We start from the raw sequence: 19,966 nt of genomic DNA, 5'->3' as shown, positions 1-19,966 counted from the left end.
TCAAATCATTTTGAAACCCTGTTGTTAATGAAATTGGAATTTTGCTGAGAGAGCCTAATAGTCCTTGAATGACTTTTTCAATTATTACTTAAGACGATATGAATAACAACCTAAGTTGATTGTTGGAGTAAAGGCCGTCTGAAAAGGAGGCATTACTTTATTTAATTAGTCAATAAGCACAATTTTTTCAACACCTATATTGAAAAACCTATAATTTTGTAATGTCAGTGTGGCCACACTGTTGAGTTTTGGCGCCTTAAGTTTAAGGTAAAAGTTTTAACTACTATTTTAGTTTTTGTTATTGAGTATATCAGGGAAATTTTAATTTTTGTTTTAAAGTTGGTTATGCCTGTAATTGATTGAATTTCTATTTACGAGATGAGACGTTCTAAAGCTCCTTCACAAAAAGATAAATTTTCTTCATCATATTTTCAAAAAGATATTCCTGACCCACCAAGAGCAGGTAATGGTTAAATCATAATGTATATTTAACAATAATTAGCTCCTCTCATGTTTCTTGATTATAGAGCATAGATAAGCTGATCTAGTAAGGTGAGATTTCTCCGCGTTAGGATAACTGTATGTGTAAATGTGTATAATAAAAAAGTAGATTTTGACCAAAGATTTTTTTCAACTTAGTCTTTTAAGGAATACATCTTGTCATAAATTAGTTTAATATGGTTTACGTTCGTCTAAAAAATTATTGCGTTTTCTGCAATGTTGTTAAACAATAAAATACAGTATAATTATGGCAGATTATTAAAAAAAGAATAATTTTATGCAGTGTAACCATTAATTCTGTTTATTTGTTTGAAGAAAATAAAACATCAGCTTTAGAGCAGAATCTCTCAGAAGCATTAAAGGATGAAAAGCTATTGGAAAGTCCAATTAATTGCTCGCAAGTAAAGAAAACTGAAGAATCCTTTACTAAAAGGTATATGAGAAAAAAAGAGATTTTAAAAGCAATAATTTTAGCAAGATTTTTGAGTGTCCAAGTATGACCTTTTTTTTAATAACTCCACAAATATAGTAATAAGTTTTTGTTGCAGAATTGTTAACGTTGTTTACGGCAAACCGAGTAAAAAGAAGCACAAAACATGGGAAGGTGATGGTATTCTTGAAATTGGTACCAAATCTGTGACATTGAAGGTGCTAATATGAAATGTGTTAAAAACTTCCAATAGATAACAGTCATTGTTTTTATTTATTTTTGAATAATTTTAATTTTTGATTAGTGAATTGTTAAATTTCTGAATAGGACATTAGTGGTAAGGTATTGGGCAGTTCAACAAATGTTAAAATTTCTGAGCTATCTGAAGGTTCACGAACTTTTGTTGGTAACAAGGAAATAGAGGTACGAAGAGCATTATTGTTATTTTTACATGTTTTACTTACAAAACAGCATTGTTAATTGTAATTGTATCTTAGATTATTGAAGAAATTCATGAGGAAATCACATCAAAGAAGAGACCTGCAGAGAATGTAGGAGACGAAGATGCTTATCGAACTTTACAGTCTAATAAGAAAAATAAAGTTTTTTTTCAACAATTTGCGCTGAAGAAACCTTTACACTTAGTTACCGAAGCCTTAGTAATGCCACGTCCTGATGACCAGCATCAGGTAACATTGCCTTTGTTACTACGTTTTTCATATTAGGATATTCATAAAATTGCGATTAGGAGTATATTATTTTGTGGAGAAAAAAGCCTACTGGTTCATGAGTGACACTTCGGCTATTTTCGTCCATTACTGTATCATAGATGTGGGTAATTTATTTTGCTTTTAAAATACAATATGTATTTTATATCAGTGAGTGTAGTTCACAAATGTATGAGTGTCTATGAACTTTTACATTTTAATTATACTTAAGTCTTAATATCCTTTATTGTCTTTATTATTATTTATCTTTATTTTTATTTACCTTTATTTTTATTTTATATTTATTATTATTTTTTTTTTTTGTGAAAGTGGGAATACAACTTGGATCATCAATCAGTCATGGATGTAATTGTGGATCCAAATTTGAATAAACATTTGCGAACTCACCAAAGAGAGGGAGTCATATTCCTTTATCGATGTATCACAGGGATAAGATCTTTGAAGTATACTGGAGCCATATTAGCTGATGAAATGGGACTTGGAAAGACACTGCAAACAGTTACACTTATTTGGTTTGCATTACTTTTGTGTTTCACATTAGCTAAAATAAATGATTTCATTGGGATAGGTACGTCATCGTGATATTTGTCTGAGTATTGCCACGTTTGGGTTTATTTTTAGTCTTATTTTTTTTAAAAATCAAGAGAAAAGGGTCCCAATTGAATTCAAGAAGGAATCATATCAACTCTGAAATATTTAAGATCTGAACTAGAAGAGAACTTCGGAAACTTTTGCCTCATTTAATACATTTAGAACTGTGCACCACTTTTATTCTTATATGTAACTGTTCGACATTTTTACTTTTTTTAAATTTACAAATCAGGACACTATTGCGCACTGGCCCATATGGTGGAAGGCCTTTTATAAAGCGAGCAGTAATTGTGGTGCCTAGCAGCCTTGTTCAGAATTGGCATAATGAATTCAGAAAATGGATTGGTTCTCACAAAATTAGATTGTTTGTTGTCGATAAAGTTAGTAAACGTTACATTTTGAGTTTAATATTGTTTTTAAAAGGCATGTCAACAAATGTGGAAATAATTATATATTTACTCAAAATATTAAACCACTCAGTTAAGAGAAGACCTTTAAAAATGTACCGTCTTTAAAAGATACAGCTCTGAAATGTGTATTTAAAATCTAAATTGTTTTTTAAAACATTAGTCTAAAAATATAAGAAGTTTTTTCGGCTTTGACGGGAGAAGGCATTTTAGGAAAAGATAACTAATTTTTAAGCAGGAAAATCTTAAAAATCAATTAAAAAATTGTAGCAAGACAAAGAAGTTAAGAATGTTAGGATTATTAAAAGGCTGTACTAAATTCTTAAAAAATGGGCACTAATGTCCGTAGTAGTTGAGCTTCGGAAAGAAATAATAAAAATAAACGACTAGTTCTAAAGAAGTGTTAAAATTTTTAGCAGTTTCTAGATCATTTGATAGCCCAATCTAAAATCTGTCTCAGATATCTAAAAAAAAACTGAGGTATCCGTAAAGCAAGATGTCCTATTTCTTTTTCAGAAAAACAAATCAAAAGATTTCTTGGAAAGTAATGCACCAATTATGATAATATCTTATGAGCAGTTTGTAAGAAACATTGAAGATCTAAAAGAAGTGAACTTCGATCTCATTGTATGTGATGAGGGACATCGTTTAAAAAATAGTGGCGTTCAGGCGGCTAATGTAAATATCACTTTTGAATTGAAACTAATGAGAAAGTGTTTAATAATAAATCTTCCTCTCTTGCAATTCTAGTCTGATTTTAGTGTCTCAATATGCTGCCTTGTAAAAAGCGAATTCTTCTGACCGGGACTCCAATACAAAATGATCTACAAGAATATTACACTTTGGTGGATTTTGTTAATCCTAAAATATTAGGCACTCCTACAGGTAAACTTTTTCAAGTACTAATTATCACCTGTTTATGATTAAAAGATTCTTAAAATTGCTATTGGAACTAGAATTTCGTCGAAATTTTGGAAATGCTATAATCGCTTCTCGCGACCCAAAAGCTACTGATAAAATAGTAAAAGAAGGAAAAGAAAAAGCGGATGAATTAAATAGAATTACTAATGGTTTTATTCTGAGAAGAACGCAAGCAGTTATCGGTAGTTTTCTACCTAATAAAAATGAATACGTAGTCTTTTGTGCCCCATCATTGTTACAGGTAATTTATTTGTGTCCAACGTCAAGCATCAGTTATTAAATCAAGTTCTTATAAAAATGTTGATATTTCAATTCTTAATGGCTATTTTTCTGATGGCTGTTAGTTTGCAAATTTTAAGATAGTATTGGATCAATATTATCCTGCACACATACAGTTATTTTTTGTTTTAGAAAAAAATTTATATAATGATTTCCAAAATTTGGCAAGAAAGAATGGAAGATGAGACACTTCTTAGTTCTGATGATATTAATCATCTATCCGCTATTACTATGTTGAAAAAAATTTGCAATCATCCTGTATTAATTCAGTCAAACAGAATTGAAGATCATATTGATGTTGGTATAATTTTGAAGAGAAACTTACAAAATAAAACAGTAAACAAGATTTAAATTTTATTTCGTTAAATAATTAAATCTTAAATTATTTAAGATTCTGTCAAAATATATTGATGATGAAATGGCCTCTTACACTTACCAAGAAGCTGATTCAGGAAAACTTTTGTTAGTAATATCTTTACTCAAACAATTGTCTGAAACAAAGGAGAGGATAGTGTTGGTCTCAAATTTTACTCAAGTTAGTATGCATCATTGTTTTATATTTGTTAATGTGGCACTTAAATAAAAGAATGAAAGGTTTTCAATATGAATCCTTTTGTAATTTCTCTTGTTCTGCTAAAAAGAGAAGCTAATCCAATAGATTTTCTAGTTTGTTTTCGCCGAAATTTCCCTTTTAAAGGTCCGAAAAAGTGTCTCTTTTTTAACATACTGTGTGCATGTCTATCTATTTGCTTGGGCGTAAGTATCCAACGTACCTCGAAAATCTACTCAAAAATCAAAAATTGCAGAAAGTTAAAATTTTATATTTAGCTTAGATGCTATCAGAGGACGCCACAATAAGGTTTGTTCAAAATCGGTCTACCGCTTTACTGAGTTAATTTTCTAGTTTTGTATTTGTTTTTGTTTTTTTTCCTTTTGCGACTTTACTTTATACCTACTTTTTCCTTTCCTGTACAATGGAGATGGTGTTTAACCTGTGACATTAGTCAGTTCTCTAGCAACTGTACGAGTTCCTATATTTTATTGGATATCTGCCCCTTAGAAGTCACGTGATGTGCAAATGTTATCCACAGCGTTTGTTTATTTACTTTTTTTTCAAGAGAAAGATATAAAATTACATATTATATGTATGTAATTTAGAGTCACGGTTTTCTATAAATGCTTACAGTTGGAGTGACACTTGGGTGAGGTGTCAGTTCTCACGACTATTTTTATGATAACATGCATTTTTGTAACAAAATACCTCATTTTATATCTCCACTAAAATGTATGTATATTCTATTGATATAGCTATAAGACAGTAAACTTATATAATAGATAAAGCTGCCTCATTGCTATTTAGTGAAAAACATAAAACATTGATTCTCTTCATATCTAAGTTATATTATTTTATAAATATATTTTATACATTATATTTATATGTATTATATATTCACATATATTATTTATAAAATACATTATATATTTTTTTTAGACTCTAGATTTATTGGCTACAGTCTGTGAAAAATATAAATATAAATACATAAAATTGGATGGTGGAACTACTTCAGCTAAAAGATCAGAAATTGTGAAGAGATTTAATTCAGATACCTCGGACATTTGTAAGTAACTGTTTGGCATTGTACCTTTTTATCTTTCTTAGGTCTTATTTTTAAATTTGCTTGTTAAGTCTTTAAAAAATCATCTTTCTTCGCTGAATTTATACAGATACGCTATGTGTTGTAGGCTTTTTAGAAATAATTGTTTACGATAACTTAGCTTATCTCCAGGTAATATTTAGCTTGTCTTCTGAGTGATTGTGACACATAGTCAATCTGAAATATTATTCATTTGGCAGGTGCAATTTACTTTTATGAATAGAGACTAAAAGGGGCCCTACTGATTATTTTAGATAGCGATGATTTGGTTTAGCCACTTCCTCAAAATGCATCTCTGCGTATAAATTATGCATAGTACATCTTTTAAGATTTGTTGTTTTTTTAATTCTTCTCGATATTTTCTGAGATAATATTGTCACTTTTCACTTTACTTATAACTAAAAACTTCTGTTACCAGTTACTAGTGTAACCTTCATATGTAATGAAATTTGTAATCTGTTATCTCTGGTAATGGATTTTGCATTGCTTCTGTGACATTGTAGTTTTAACTCAAGTGAGGGTGTTGCCTTCCTTACCCCAGTTTTCAACATAACTTCCTTAAGAAGAAACGCCTTTGACTATTTTTCAGTTACCTCACTTGAAATGAAGCAGTTAACTGAAATTTGAACGCCTTTGCTTGAAAAAGGAGTGAGTGGTGTGTTTAAATAAAGCTTCTGCCTCACTAAAATTTAAAATTGGCACAAAAATTTACTGAGCTGTAAGGGCATTAGGGAATATTCTCTTAAGCCTGGGAAGAAATAATATTTGTTTACTCCAAAATTTTTATCAAAGTATTATAAAAGATAATTGTGTCAAATGATAAATGTAATCCAGAATCTAACCATGCTGATTTTGAAAATTAAAAATATATTTTAGATATCTTACTTCTCAGTAGTAAAGCTGGAGGTGTAGGTTTAAATTTAATTGGCGGATCAAGATTAATACTCTATGACTCCGATTGGAATCCTGCAGTAGATATTCAGGCAATGGCACGCATTTGGAGGGAAGGGCAAAAGAAAAATGTGCATATATACAGGTGAATTCCCATTAAAAAAAAAAAAAAAAAAACTGCTGCACTATTAGTCTCAAATAATTTTTTTTTTCATTTTGCGTTGGTTAGGTTACTAACTGCAGGATCGATTGAAGAGAAAATTTTTCAGCGACAATTAATTAAAGCTGGATTGAATGAGTCGATAGTTGATCCGAATTGTAAAAAATCTGTTAAGTTATCAAAAGAAGAAATAATGGTATAACAATAAGAGTTTTATAACTGTCAAGAATATTTTAGTAATTATTTATCCAAAAACCATTATTTGCAGGATCTATTCAATTTTACTGGTGAAGAAAAGTGCCTGACGCATAAAATTTTGAAATGTTCATGTTCCTGCGATGGAATTATTCCGTTAGGAGATCCTTCCAGTAAAGAAGAAGATGATTCTGAAGAAAGAGATTGCCAGCTAAATTTAGAGAAAAATAATTATTCAGTACCCAGTCTGCGAATGAATCAATTATTTCAATGGGAACATTATGGGGCTCCTATTCATTCATCATTGTTAGATGTTAGTAAACTTTTTATTCTTTAAGGTTAAGCCAAAGCTCATTCTATATGGCTAAAGATTGAGTCGAAATCGATAATACTCAAGATTTCAATTAACTAAATGTTTAGATATTAGGTTAGGTACATACCAGCACACTGATCGATTGCAGTGAGTGTGCACACTAAGATACGGCAGTGTACCTTTAGCTTCGATCGTTGATTGACCATTTCGACAATGTACGATCGACTAAGATTTTCTGTTTTTTCCCCCGAGGTAACTATCGTGTGTGTATCCCTTTTCATATTCAACTAAATAGTCGATTGATTAAAAATAGTATTATGCTCCCAGCCTTACCACCCATCTTCGACAGTTGCAATCTCACAGATTTTCAATCTTGAGTATAAAGACCTCTGAATTCAAAAAAGTGGATTTTCGCAAATTAATCTGCTTGCGTAGCTTCGCTTACCATATTAAACTCAAGGTGGATATTTCGTTTAGGCGCCTCCAAGGGATGTGGTGATGATGTTAGTACCAATAGGGCATCAGGAAGACCAATTTATTGCATGGATTTGTTTAGTTTTTGGAGATTTTCTTGTAAATAAATCCTACAATATTCTTTAAACTTTGTTTGCTCAAGCAAACATGTAGATCCAACTGGGGCATTTGTGGGGATTTAAGTAGTTTTGGTGTACTGATAAAAAGTGTGGGCTTTTAAGTAGGAGATATTCAGTTCGTGACTACCTGAAACTACTTTATTAAGCAGTAAATTAGTCAGTAAAATTTTAAAGAAAAATTTGCTTCCGCTCGCTGCCCGGACACCAGTTTGTTGGTAGACGGTAAGCCTTTCTGCTAAAATAGATCTAAAATTTTGACTTTAAGAAAATTCCCAACTATACTATGAACACTCACAACCATGAGAATTTTAGCACAAGAAAGTTGTTCGAAACGTTCATAATGTATTTATATGTATATAATGATAATTCATTTTCTCATCAATTCTTGTGTTCTTATCAGGGCAAATCTAGCAAACAGATTCGTCCTTGAAGTGGTGTGAATAGGTAGGAGAAGCTATTTAAGCTCCCGAATCCTCTAAAAATATTTTTTGGTCGTTAAGCAGTTTTTAGTACATTTGGAGCATAATTATGTAATCAATTTTAACTTAGCGAAAATTTAAGAGGCTAAGATTGTGTTTCAAAACATAATTTATAAGTTTATAGGGAATGAAAACTATTCTTTAAAAGGTCAGATTTCGACTTATATAATAACAGATATTTAGATTTCTTAGCCGAAATAACTTCCATGAAATGTTTTCTAATTTTATTCTATATTTCATTTTAAATTCTAATTTTATGAACAAGGTGTGTACTTAATAATCTCGTTTTCGCACTTTCTGTTGCAGGAAATGAAAATGAAAAATTGTGAAAGTGAAATTACTTTTGTTTTTAGAAGCAGGACGAATTGATTTGTTCATTAGCATTAGAACTTACTGATATATATGTATGTATGTATAGTTTAGTACTTGTTACGCTGGCCATTTAACTATAATTATTTTTTAATTAAATTACTTTTTGTTAAAGTTTTAAATAAATTTTTGCCATCATTTGTAAGTGTATATCAATTACTTGAAAAATAAAATAAAAAACATTCTATCAGAAATCTACTTCATGATCTTGCTAGTATATTTTTATGATTCGAAGGTTTTAATGTAAGGATTTATGTCAACATATGAATAATATCTTTATGAATTGATTATTATTTTTGGATTTTAAAAGTAATATATTTCTCTTAGCGAAGAAAGTCAGTTTTAAAGTAGATCCGAATTTTGTTTAAAGAATAGTTTTAGTACAAAAACATCTAAAATATTGAAGTGTATATGCGAAAACTGAATATTCTTTCTTGAGAAAAAACAATATGTAGAGGAGAAGTGACCCCCCCAATCACGTAACATTATTCGTCCAAGGGCAAGAAATTAAAGACGTAACAGACAGAGTTCCGAGAGAAATATTTTTACATTAATCATTGTTTAGGTTATGTGTAGGAATCTTACTTTCAAATGAAATGTTAGATTAAAGCTTATGACATTTGATTCAATATAACATATTTACTTGTTCCTGTTATCAGACATTAATCACCATTTTTTGTTTGGTATGTTATAGCATCGTCTTCAATTTTAATTTGCATGATTACTAAATTAATCATTTTTTAGAAAAATATTGATTAATTTACTAGCAACCACGAGCTGTTGATGAAAACTATGACGTTGAGTTGTTCTGTGCATTAGGCTTGCTTTGTGCTCTAAGTTAGCGATTAACATCATCTGGGGAATACTAGGTAGATGAAAATTTCTTTTCGTTCATTATATTCTGTTTTATAGACTGATGATGTGACTTGCAAGTTCTTTCAAAGCGCCTGATTGAGCACGGCTGGTTCAAAAGTTAGCTACAGAAAAAGAAGAAGTTTTTTAAGAATATATTTCTATATTAACATTTTCCAATGAAAATCTAATTTTTTTACAGTTCATTCTTTAAATTTTAAGGGTTATTACCTCATGAGTTGACATGTACTGAAGCCTTAAAAATAGATGAATAACTGTGACTTAAACAATGATTTATTAATTAAATAATGAAACACAATAATGAGAGGAAGGAATCAGCTCAGTCATAAGTGCATCGGATTCTTACGCGGAGATTCTAGGTTCGATTCCAGCTACCTGCCCTTATTTTTTCTCTTCCTAGAAGCTTTTTACAGTTCACTGTCTGTTGTTAAACGTTTTTTTTTTGTAATAAGAGGATAATGTTAGGAGGCCATCAGTGAACTGAATAAGGTTCTCCGGGCGCCAATGACTCCATTGTTATAACGAAAAACAATAATAATAATAAAAAAAGAAATTAGTATTACCTATACAATAAGCCACATTTTGTATGTGCCTTTAGTATATTTATGAAGTTGCGGAACTCATTATGAAATTATGCAAATAATGTATAAACAAACCTACATTGTACAACACGAATTCATATCTGTTTACACATCATTTTAATCAATGCCCTAAATGTTTTGTTGAGGATAGTAAGTTTTAGTGAAGTACAATATAATTATACGTTGTCATTTTATACACTTTTCAACCAGAAGTCGCAATATACGAGAACGTAATGAAAAAAAAAAACATTTTGACTTGATGTATCTAATTTGAAGTTCCTTTAAAATGACGATCATTAATGGAAATTTTTATGAATCTCTCTATCATTCTTCCTACATAATTATAATAACATCTAATAGAGTGATTGTAACCCATTGATACCCTATTCTGTATAGATTCTTCCGAGCGTTACCCCATTACAGTTTGAATGAACAGGGACCACATTATTGCCAATCAACTTAATTTAGGTGCTCCAAAATAATACTGTTATCCGTGGAGCTCTTGGTATTTCTGGTGCAACCAAATCTTGTGTAGAAAACTCTGTTACGAGAAATAAGCTCGACAAAAAATTGTCTGCTTATAAGTTACATGTAAAGATTTTGCCAGGAAATGAGTAATTTGCTTCAAAGTATGCAAGTAATAAAACTTAAAATTTCAATAATTTGTTGGAAAAAAAGATGAAGATAATACCTGTATAATAAATAGGTGTAATACTGCCTATTACACTTATTAAAGTCTAGGATTAATAAGAAAATCTGACAAACACAGTTAAAAATGAGAATAGGGTGTAATAATGTTTGAATAATTACTCTAAATTTACATTAGTCAGGAATAATAATAATAATTATTTTTTGGCACATTGACTACAAGGTCATTAGTGCAATTATTAAAAATATGTTTACAAAAATGATAGCGAACGATGGTTTACAAGATTTAGTGTTGTTTTAATGCATTTCATTAATAGTAGTTAACAGATTTTTTTGGGGAGTGTTCTATTACTTTATAAGGTTACAATCTGATTTTAGAATGAAATACTTATTATGAAACCAAATTTAATGGCAGAATTGCAAGTCATAGATAGATAAACGTTCTATATAAAGTGGGGGATCTCTACACAATATTTTATTATTTCCGAATACTTTTGAGCCAGTCTGTTTATTGCTACATTCTTAAAAACAAGAAAGGCAAGTTTAATGTGTTATTTACTTAAACGTTTTATTAAAATAAAATATGTAGTTAATTGATTCTATTATTTTTTTCACAGATGCCTGCTTATAAATTACTCTACTTTAATATTATGGGTTTGGGTGAGACTATCAGATATATGCTTTCCTATCTTGGTGAAGATTTTGAAGACAATAGAATATATGATTATCATGAATGGCTCAGGGAAATCAAACAAAGTATGTTGATTTCAATTTTTTTTTTTTAATAATCTTTTTTATTTGAGAGTAGTTTTAATTAAGATATACTTCAAAATTCTTTTTACTAGCTTTTTCGGCTATTCTGATATTTCCATTCATTAAAATTAAATGACACTTAAGCAATATCTATTTATCCCTCACCCCCAGAATAAGAAATGTTCTTTCGATTTTAATGAAAACGAAGAAAGCCAAAAAATCGGCTCAGTTCAGTGGCACTTTAAACATTTTAACAAAAATTTTTATGATTTTTTAACAAACTTAAAGATATTTTTTAAAACATGCTACTAACAATTAATTGTCGCATTATATCCTAATGAAATTACATTCCAAACAAAAATGGAATAAACTAGCTTTAAATATTTAATGAGAGGAGACTAATTAAAAAAAATATTTTTTTGCAAATAAAATATTCGTTTTTCATAGTTAGCAGTTTTTCCGATGTAGAGGAGCTCAAAACCAAATTTCTAGTGACGACTCGATCGCAATACTTTTTCCTATTAATAGTAATCGAAAGAAAGTAAAAAAAAATATATTACAACTTAAATATTATCATTAATTACAATTTCTTATTATTTTACTAAAGATTAAGCTTTCCAATAAAAAGGGAGATTAGTAGATAAGAATGTAATAATGAATTACTTAGGGAATAAACTTTTGAATGAAATAATTAAATCACCCAATCTTATCACTTACAAATAAAAAAGCACATCGCGCCTATCAGAATACACGCCTCCTAAAATTTATGAATGCTTACGCAATTGAGGAAATCTTATATATATTGCTGAATTTTATATAATTTAAATTTATAAATATGCTTTATATTAACAATATAAAAAGAAAATAAACTATCTTTATTCAATAAAATTATTTTTTTTTAGCCATTTAAAATGAAATAATGTTAAACCATCTACTTATGTTCTTGTAAAGTGGACTGTTTCATGATTCTCGCTTATGTTTGTTTATCTTAATTGCTTTTTTTTGTTTTGTTTAACAATTGAGGTCATTGGCGCCTCATCTAGAAACTTCAAAACAATATTCTTCTTTTTCGAGTGTTGCAGCTATCTCTTTAATAATAACTATATTATTTTTAGTTAATCTGTGACATTAATTTACAATCGAGAGTGGTGTTGCGAAATACGAAGTTATCGTCTGGGGAGCGTTTAGTATGTTAAGGTTGAATCGTTTCAAAAGTAATTTTTCAAATAATTTGACGAGAAAAGGAAATAGAGGACACTGTAAGATGATGATGTGTTTGGGTTTTCCTGGTTTATGAAACAGAAGTATTACAATGACTATAAAGAAAACCGAATTGTAAAAGTAAAATCTATTTAGTCAAATTTTCTAAGAAAGAGAGTAGTTTATTCAGTCGATTTGTGTAATCTGATTTTAAAAATAAAAAGTAAACAAGCGTATTCAACTTCTAAAAAATTTAAGGTTTCCTTGTTTTTTTTTTTAAATATGCATTGATCGTAACTGTCACACTTTGGGCAAAAGTTTATTTGTTACTTTTTGTTTATTTTGACTACGTTGGAAGAGCAACTACATATATTCGTTGGCCCTATAGTTGGATAATAATTTTTATTGTTAGGCAGCTTCAGACGCTACTCTTTGTTTACTTTAACTACTACACTGTTTAGGTTTCGCTTTTGCTAAAGGTCAGTAAAAATTCTCTAAATATTTTGTTAAACATTTATTTCTTTGAGTCTTTAGAATATAGTAGGAATTAGAAATTTTCTTGCTAACTCTTGATTCTCAAAATGCACATTTTTCGTATGTGTAAAAAAAGTAAAATAATAAATATAAATAACTATAAGAAATAAGGATATGATCCACAAAATATCCAAAGGGGTCTCAGTGTCATAGGCCTTGGGCCGCCCTACTAGAAGGTTACGGAAAAATATTTGCTTAAATCGAGTAAGAGAATCGCTTCAATTTTTTAGTTAATTTTTACGCTTCCATTTATTTGGTCTTTGTCATGGGCACACCTACAATTTTTTAGAGGGGGTTTAGATTAAGAAATAAATTCATTTTTTCATTTTCAAGCTGTTCTTTCCTTTAGGATCCATCACACAATGAGATTGTTTCTCAGTTTTCGAAATAATTTAGGCAACATCATCTCTTAAACTAAAGTAAAAATAAATAAAACTAAAATAAAACAAATTTAGAGTAATTAGTAATTTCTTGGGGCTTATAGCTCTGTGAGATTCTCGTTAGTCTTCAAGGAAGAACCGGGGTATACCACTATACCGTAGTATGATAACATATTTTGGTAAACCTAGGAAAACTTGCCACCCTCTTTCAAAAGAGCTAGTTGCAATGAGTTGTGCTATTGAAATGGTTCAGGCTAGCGGCAAGCGAAAAAGTTTATTATTAGCCCCGCTAATTTTATATCATGTTTAGAATGCAAACAACAGATAAATTCATGTTTCTATAAAATGTAGGAGAGTTAAATCTTGTGTCACTGATTTTTAGATCACAGCTTTTTAAAAAAAAGGAATTTTTTACATATTTTCGCTAAACCTGAACTAAACCCAGACTCTCTCTTCCTGAGTGCCCTACAATCTCCAAGATGAGTGATTTTTTTTGCTGATCACCAAGATTGCTTGTGCAATTAGAACTATCTCAACTGTAAATAGACCTGTTCATTTTACATCAATACAATAATTACTAGCAATTAAAATCTTACTCCTTGGCTCTGGAGTTGATGACAAAGAATTGGCCTGGCCAAAATTTTTTGCTATCACTTCTTACATTCTTAAAAGTTATGTAATGCTATTACTTATTTGTTTACCAGAAATGCCATTTGGAAAACTCCCTCTTCTTGAAATTGATGATAAAAAAGTGCACCAAACAATTGCTATTTGTAGGTATGTCTTATTTAAAATTCTTTACTATTTATCTATAAATATTTATCTGTTATTTTAAGAAGAAGGATGTTCTGTAATGGATAGATAACGTCTTCATTAAACAATTTTTATAAGTGCTCTACGTTTCGGATACCATTGGCGCCTTTCATCGGCAGCTTTTGGAAATAACAGAATTTTAAATATGAGGTTCTTTGCATTCTTCTTTATGCCTTTGCATCCTTTTTTAATTTGAAGACTGACAAATTATGGACAAGATCTATTATTTTATTATAATTTTTTAATTGAGATCATTCTTTATGTGCAACACAGGTATTTGGGAAAGAAAGCAAAACTTGTTGGAGATAACGATTGGGAAGATTTGGAAATTGATATTATAATTGATACCTTGTCGGACTTTAGATCAGGTTAGCTTCACTTTTTGTATAAATAAATATTATATAATCATTCATGGTTCCAAAAATCATAGTTGTAATTTAAATTTCGTTCTACTTTTTAAAAGGATTTTTTAAAAAAATTAAAGATGCTTCAATAGTGTTACTAAAGCCATCAAAAAATTGGGTGTTGTACATAACATTCTTAAAAGAAGTGTAAAAAGTAATTTAATAATAAAATTTGTAATAATTTCTTATTGGTAAAGAACGAAGTATTTTCTTTACAACTCTTCTACCAGCATTGAGCACTATGCATCAGATGTGAGACCGAATTACTTGTAGACTGTCATGACGAAATGGTTTCAGAGCTGAAAAGATGTTAGATTCTGTGGATTGCACACTTGCTATAATGTGTGTAACATGTGTTATGTTATTACCTTCATCATCTTGAATTTCAAGGCAAAAAATATTTGTATGAACATTTACCCTTCTGCCGCTTTCGCTTTTATGTCTTCTTGAAACTTATAATAAATAAGAAACTTATATACTAAAAAGAAGAGAGGTTGCTTCACTAGTATTCTAAAGTCATTCTCTTGAAGAATATCACAAGCTATGCTCTGAACAGTTCTAAATTCCTTGTACTCTAAAAAAGTGCCGAGCCCAAAATTCTTTATGAACAAGTGCAAATGAATACCTTTAAACGACTTTCTAGGCAACTGCAGAAAATTACAATAAGCCAGACTGGTCCGTCATAAATTTTCTTATTCGGAACGTTTGACAAATCATTTAATATTTATAAACTGAGTTCCGGGACCTCGACTTAATCATCATATTAAAACTGTCCGGTAGGACAGTTATATAAGGGTTGATCGTCAAAAACTGCACGAAAAAGCGTAACGTTGAAAAACACCCAACTTTGACAATTTTTTTCTTTTTTTCTATAAAGATAAAATTCCCAAATTTTCTTTAAATTATAGGGCAAACCCTCCTTTATAATCATGTATTACGCCATGTCATTTTATCCATTCGCAACACATTTTTTTTGCTTGGGCAAGAGTAAATTCATCAGCATTGCCAGCTGCGAAGGACGTTAGATGTTGAGACCTTAAAAAAAAATCATCAATATGGAAAAAATATATACGTGAATAAAGAAATAATAATTTCTAAAGCAATAATATGTCGGTCTCAAGCTCTGAGAATAGGGAAATCTATGCAAATATGGCTAAGGTTACAAATTTAATGTGAAGGCTTTAATGATCTGAACCTAAAAGTATTTTACACTATCTATGTTTATTCATTATGTGAAATTTAATTGATTCAAAATATTTAGTGAGTCATTCAAGCGTGACTTGATATTCAACATATTTTTTTTTATTATTATTTTAAAATTGTAATTACTCTCATTTATCGACGAAACTTACTTGTTCCAGCAATTTGGTCTTATTTTTATAATCGCGATGAAGAAAATAAAAAGAGAGTTAAAGAACCTTTATTTAATGTTACAATACCATTATATCTTGGAAAATTTGACAATATTATCAAGGAAAATGGTTACTTAGCAAATGGAAAGGTAAATAAATACTTATGTATATTAAAACGGTCCGGTAGGACAGTTGTATAAGGTTTGTATATATATGTTTTGTAATTTCTTAGTATTTGTATCTGTAAGAATTTGCAAATGACGACAGTTAATTTTAGTTGATTTCTTATCAGATACTTATGTTTTGCAAAACACAGATACAAGTGATGTGTGTGATATGTGTAGATATATATATTTAATGTTCCATTAATTAAAAGAAGGCTGGTTTTCTTATCAGTAAGAATTCAGAAGTTTGTTTTGTATTGTTATTTTTAGAATCAGTTATAACTATTTTACCAATAACTTCATTACTAAAAGCAATTTTTTCAGTATTAGACTAAATGTCCTAATTTCAGAACATAATTGTCGAATGAATGCGTCTATGCAACATTCAAAATATTAATAACTTCAGAATAGTCAGGTCATTAATTTGTATTATGGATATCGTAACAATCATTAATTGAAATATAATGGATATCAATCACATTGCTCATCGAAAAATCTTCGACAAACTCTTCTTTTATTGGTTACTTACATATTCTAGTTTGCACACGATGATTTTACCAAATAATAACCGAACATTTATACTAAGTTTCAAAAAAAGTTTTGTTAAAATAACTTCCCAGAATATCAACTAAACTAAACTATGATTTACAAACTTGCTTGGATAAATAGTAACGAAGTTAAAAAGTTATTTTGATTAATTCTAATCCTTTAAGATATATATTTGTTGTTATTTTATGAGAGCCTTTCTCTTAGCTTCATTAGTACAAATAAAGTCTTACGGCTGAATTCTGAAGATCGATAGTCAATAAATAAAACAAATTAATTTCAGCTATCTTGGGCAGACATATATTTCGTGGCTATTTTGGAGTACTTCAGCTTTATGATTGAACAAGACATAGTGGCTAATTACGAAAATATAAGGCAATTAAGAGATAAAATCCATAGTATTCCAAATATTAAAAAATGGATTAATAAAAGACCGAAATCAAACTGGTAATTTCATTTCCAATTTTATTTTATTCTATTTAAGACGTTATTACTTCGCAGAATCTTCTTTTTTTTAATGTAGAAAATAAATCTATAATTTTCATTATATCATAAAATCAGTTTTGATCTACTGGATTTGTAAAATACTTAATTTTGCTTACAATAAAGCTCAAAATTTAAAAACTGGAAAGCTATCAACAATTAATAAAATTAAGTTATTAGTAAGTAATCATTAGTTGTTTGGACTGAATTTTGTCTTTTTATTTCCAAATCTGCTGAAATAAAAATTGTATAGGAAATGAAATGATTAAGAATGTCTAATTCACTGGTAAAAATAACTCCGCTTAATAAGGCTTCATATAACGAACAATTTGTTTTTTATGGTTGGCACATTATTTTTATAAGATATAGGATGCGTTCACATATTTACAAATCTGCAGTAAAATGCACAAATTTTTCATTTACCAAAATTATTTTAATGATTTAGAATACCTTTTTTTTAATTTTGCAAGAAAAAATGGAAAGTCTATTAATATTAAAACAGAGGTTCTTATTGTTCAATTACTGATTCTATCATCGAAATCTAGAGTAATCTGTAATATTTTATCACAATTTTTTTATATATATAATCCAAATATGTTATTTCTGATGAGGATTTCGAAGAGAAGCAGCTTCTCTTAATTTTGTTAGGTATTTCCAGAACTACCAGATCCTCCACAACTGTTATATATATAATACTCTTAATATATATGTAATACTCTTAATAAGTTTTGATGAAAATATGTATATAAAAGCAAGTAAATTGTGTACAAATATTTGATCTATTTAGAATTAAATTAAATTATTTAAATGTACCAAACTAGTCATATTTTTTTTCTGGTATTCTCTGTAGACCACCAAATTGTTTATTTATTTATTAATCATGAATCATAATAATATTATTAGTTTATTATTATTTAACATCCAAAAGGCATTTATTCGATTTAATCAGTTCTATTTTTTTAATTTAATAGAAAAATAATTAAAATAAACTATTTAACATTCAAAAGTTATATATCACTATGTACACACTTTCGTGCGTACAATCTAAAGCAAAATAAGGATAGATTTATTGCATTGTGTACTGAAATAATAAAGACATTTTATTAATGAAAGTCTAAAATTTACTTTTATTTGTATATACTTCACATGATTTCATTTATTTAGAATTAATATTTTATATTTAATGTACGAAATAAGAATAGTTTTTACACTTTTATTTTAGGAGGCACATTTTTTATTAGTTTTGTTACATTCCCTCTCTTGATACTGTACGATTTATAGTTTATAACAATATATTCTTATCGATTTAGTGGTATCTCTAAACACTAACATTTTAAAAATTGTTGTCTTTCAAAACGTAATTGGAATCTATTATTTCTTTCTCAATGTATTTCTTAGGATACTTTTTCCCAATCATTCTAACTTCTGACCTTCTGAGGTAAGTTGGATTATATATAACGGCTTTTACATTCAAGAAATCAACGCGATTGATTTTTATTTCATTTTTTTAAAGCATATTACTTAACTTTTCACAATGAGATCACAAGATTTAGAATGGAGTCCCAAAATCGGAATTTATGAAAAAAGATTGTGTTGAATTAAGTAAAGTTAACGTTTAACACAAATTTTATTAATAGTCTCGTTAAATTTCGTTACCTTAGCTTTTTCCCCATTAATAGAGTGAAGTTATGTTTTCAAGAAATATTTTTGAACAAACAAAAAATTATTTCATTTCTTCGCACTAATAATTAAATAATCGCTCATCCATCAAGTGTTGATAAGATCGCGCATTAATGCGCGCTACAGTAAAACAGGTATCACTTTAGGATTATGTATTAAGCAATCAAAAAAAAAAGAAAAAAAAAAGGGCAGCCCATGAATGCTCTGATATTCTCTATTGGTTTTGTTATAATAAACAGTCGTTTCCAACATTTTTAGAGCCCATCCTAAAACTTTGTTTTTGCACGCAACATATCTTAATGTGTGAAGGAAATGGATTTATAATGTTTATTACAGAATAACGAAAGCAATTGTTTAAGTTCATTTTTTTTTTTAAAGAAACAAATTATCGATTTTCTAGTAAATTTCAAGAACTATACATTATCTATTAAGTACAAAATTTATTCGCAGGAATTTAAAAATAAAATGAACTTATTATAACAGATCATTGCATCAGTAGTATTTAACAAAACGTAAGCTGAAAATATTACAAAATTCAACTGCTCTCCAAATCAATGTTCATATTTCATTGCTTTAGAAATTAAAAAAGAAAACTAAATAAGACTTTCTAAATTTATAAAACATATACTTTGACATAATCTGTATAAAAAAAATATCTGTAAATTTAGGATATATATTGTAAGTAGAAAATTATAATACTGTCGTATATTATACGTAGAAAACAAAAACGAATTTACAGTCTCCCGAAGTATGAAATGTGATATGCCTTATTACTAGATTAAACATGCTTAATATAATTAAAATAGTTATCCGTAATAACTTTTTAATCCTCGATACAATTCTTGTAGATACTCGTAGAAGCAAAGATACGATATTTACGATGAGTGGTAAAAAAAAATAGGATTAAATATATACATGCATCAGAGATGTGTGAATAAAATGCAATTAATTTACCTACCTAAATTTTAAAATAGTGAAAATCATTATTAGTATTAAGGTAATATTAATGACTAATGAATTTGCGATTCCTTTACCATAATTAC

At 28.8% G+C, this 19,966-nt stretch overlaps 2 protein-coding genes and 1 long non-coding RNA gene across 7 annotated transcripts; 2 read left to right on the top strand and 1 right to left on the bottom strand.

Moving 5' to 3' along the window:
* The first annotated feature begins 14 nt into the window (after positions 1-14).
* Positions 15-11,147, top strand: LOC141450873 (DNA repair and recombination protein RAD54B-like). 5 transcript variants are annotated; one of them, XR_012456377.1, is made up of 19 exons: positions 15-267; positions 340-463; positions 817-934; positions 1,050-1,149; positions 1,259-1,354; positions 1,429-1,620; positions 1,969-2,171; positions 2,483-2,630; positions 3,174-3,335; positions 3,419-3,542; positions 3,614-3,819; positions 3,990-4,154; positions 4,249-4,392; positions 5,350-5,476; positions 6,389-6,548; positions 6,633-6,759; positions 6,832-7,071; positions 8,450-9,195; positions 10,993-11,147. XR_012456377.1 is itself a non-coding variant. In XM_074121742.1 (18 exons), exons 1-17 carry the CDS (start codon positions 379-381, stop codon positions 8,510-8,512), a joined length of 2,460 nt encoding a protein of 819 aa, XP_073977843.1. In that variant the 5' UTR covers positions 274-378; the 3' UTR covers positions 8,513-8,547; positions 10,993-11,147. The 5 variants fall into 5 exon arrangements, 2 of the variants coding, with proteins under 2 accessions (XP_073977843.1, XP_073977842.1); XR_012456379.1 differs by lacking the exon at positions 15-267 and adding an exon at positions 9,207-9,381 and having other exon boundaries at positions 274-463; positions 8,450-8,551; XR_012456378.1 differs by lacking the exon at positions 15-267 and adding an exon at positions 9,280-9,381 and having other exon boundaries at positions 274-463.
* LOC141450891 (uncharacterized) lies at positions 5,984-6,540 on the bottom strand. Its single transcript, XR_012456422.1, has 2 exons — positions 6,398-6,540; positions 5,984-6,194 (listed from the first exon to the last, which is right to left on the bottom strand). It is a non-coding gene; the product is annotated as an uncharacterized lncRNA (long non-coding RNA).
* A 1,304-nt stretch (positions 11,148-12,451) lies between the features above and the next one.
* LOC141450887 (glutathione S-transferase-like) lies at positions 12,452-19,896 on the top strand. Its single transcript, XM_074121781.1, has 5 exons — positions 12,452-13,046; positions 14,186-14,258; positions 14,568-14,662; positions 16,060-16,199; positions 17,044-19,896. Exons 2-5 carry the CDS (start codon positions 14,188-14,190, stop codon positions 17,209-17,211), a joined length of 474 nt encoding a protein of 157 aa, XP_073977882.1. The 5' UTR covers positions 12,452-13,046; positions 14,186-14,187; the 3' UTR covers positions 17,212-19,896.
* The last annotated feature ends 70 nt before the right edge of the window (positions 19,897-19,966 follow it).

The sequence above is a fragment of the Rhodnius prolixus genome, unplaced genomic scaffold (assembly GCF_049639745.1).
Source record: "Rhodnius prolixus isolate KJV_2025 unplaced genomic scaffold, Rpr scaffold_8, whole genome shotgun sequence".
NCBI classification, from domain to species: domain Eukaryota; kingdom Metazoa; phylum Arthropoda; class Insecta; order Hemiptera; family Reduviidae; genus Rhodnius; species Rhodnius prolixus.
This window is presented reverse-complemented; position numbering and strand designations above follow the sequence as displayed.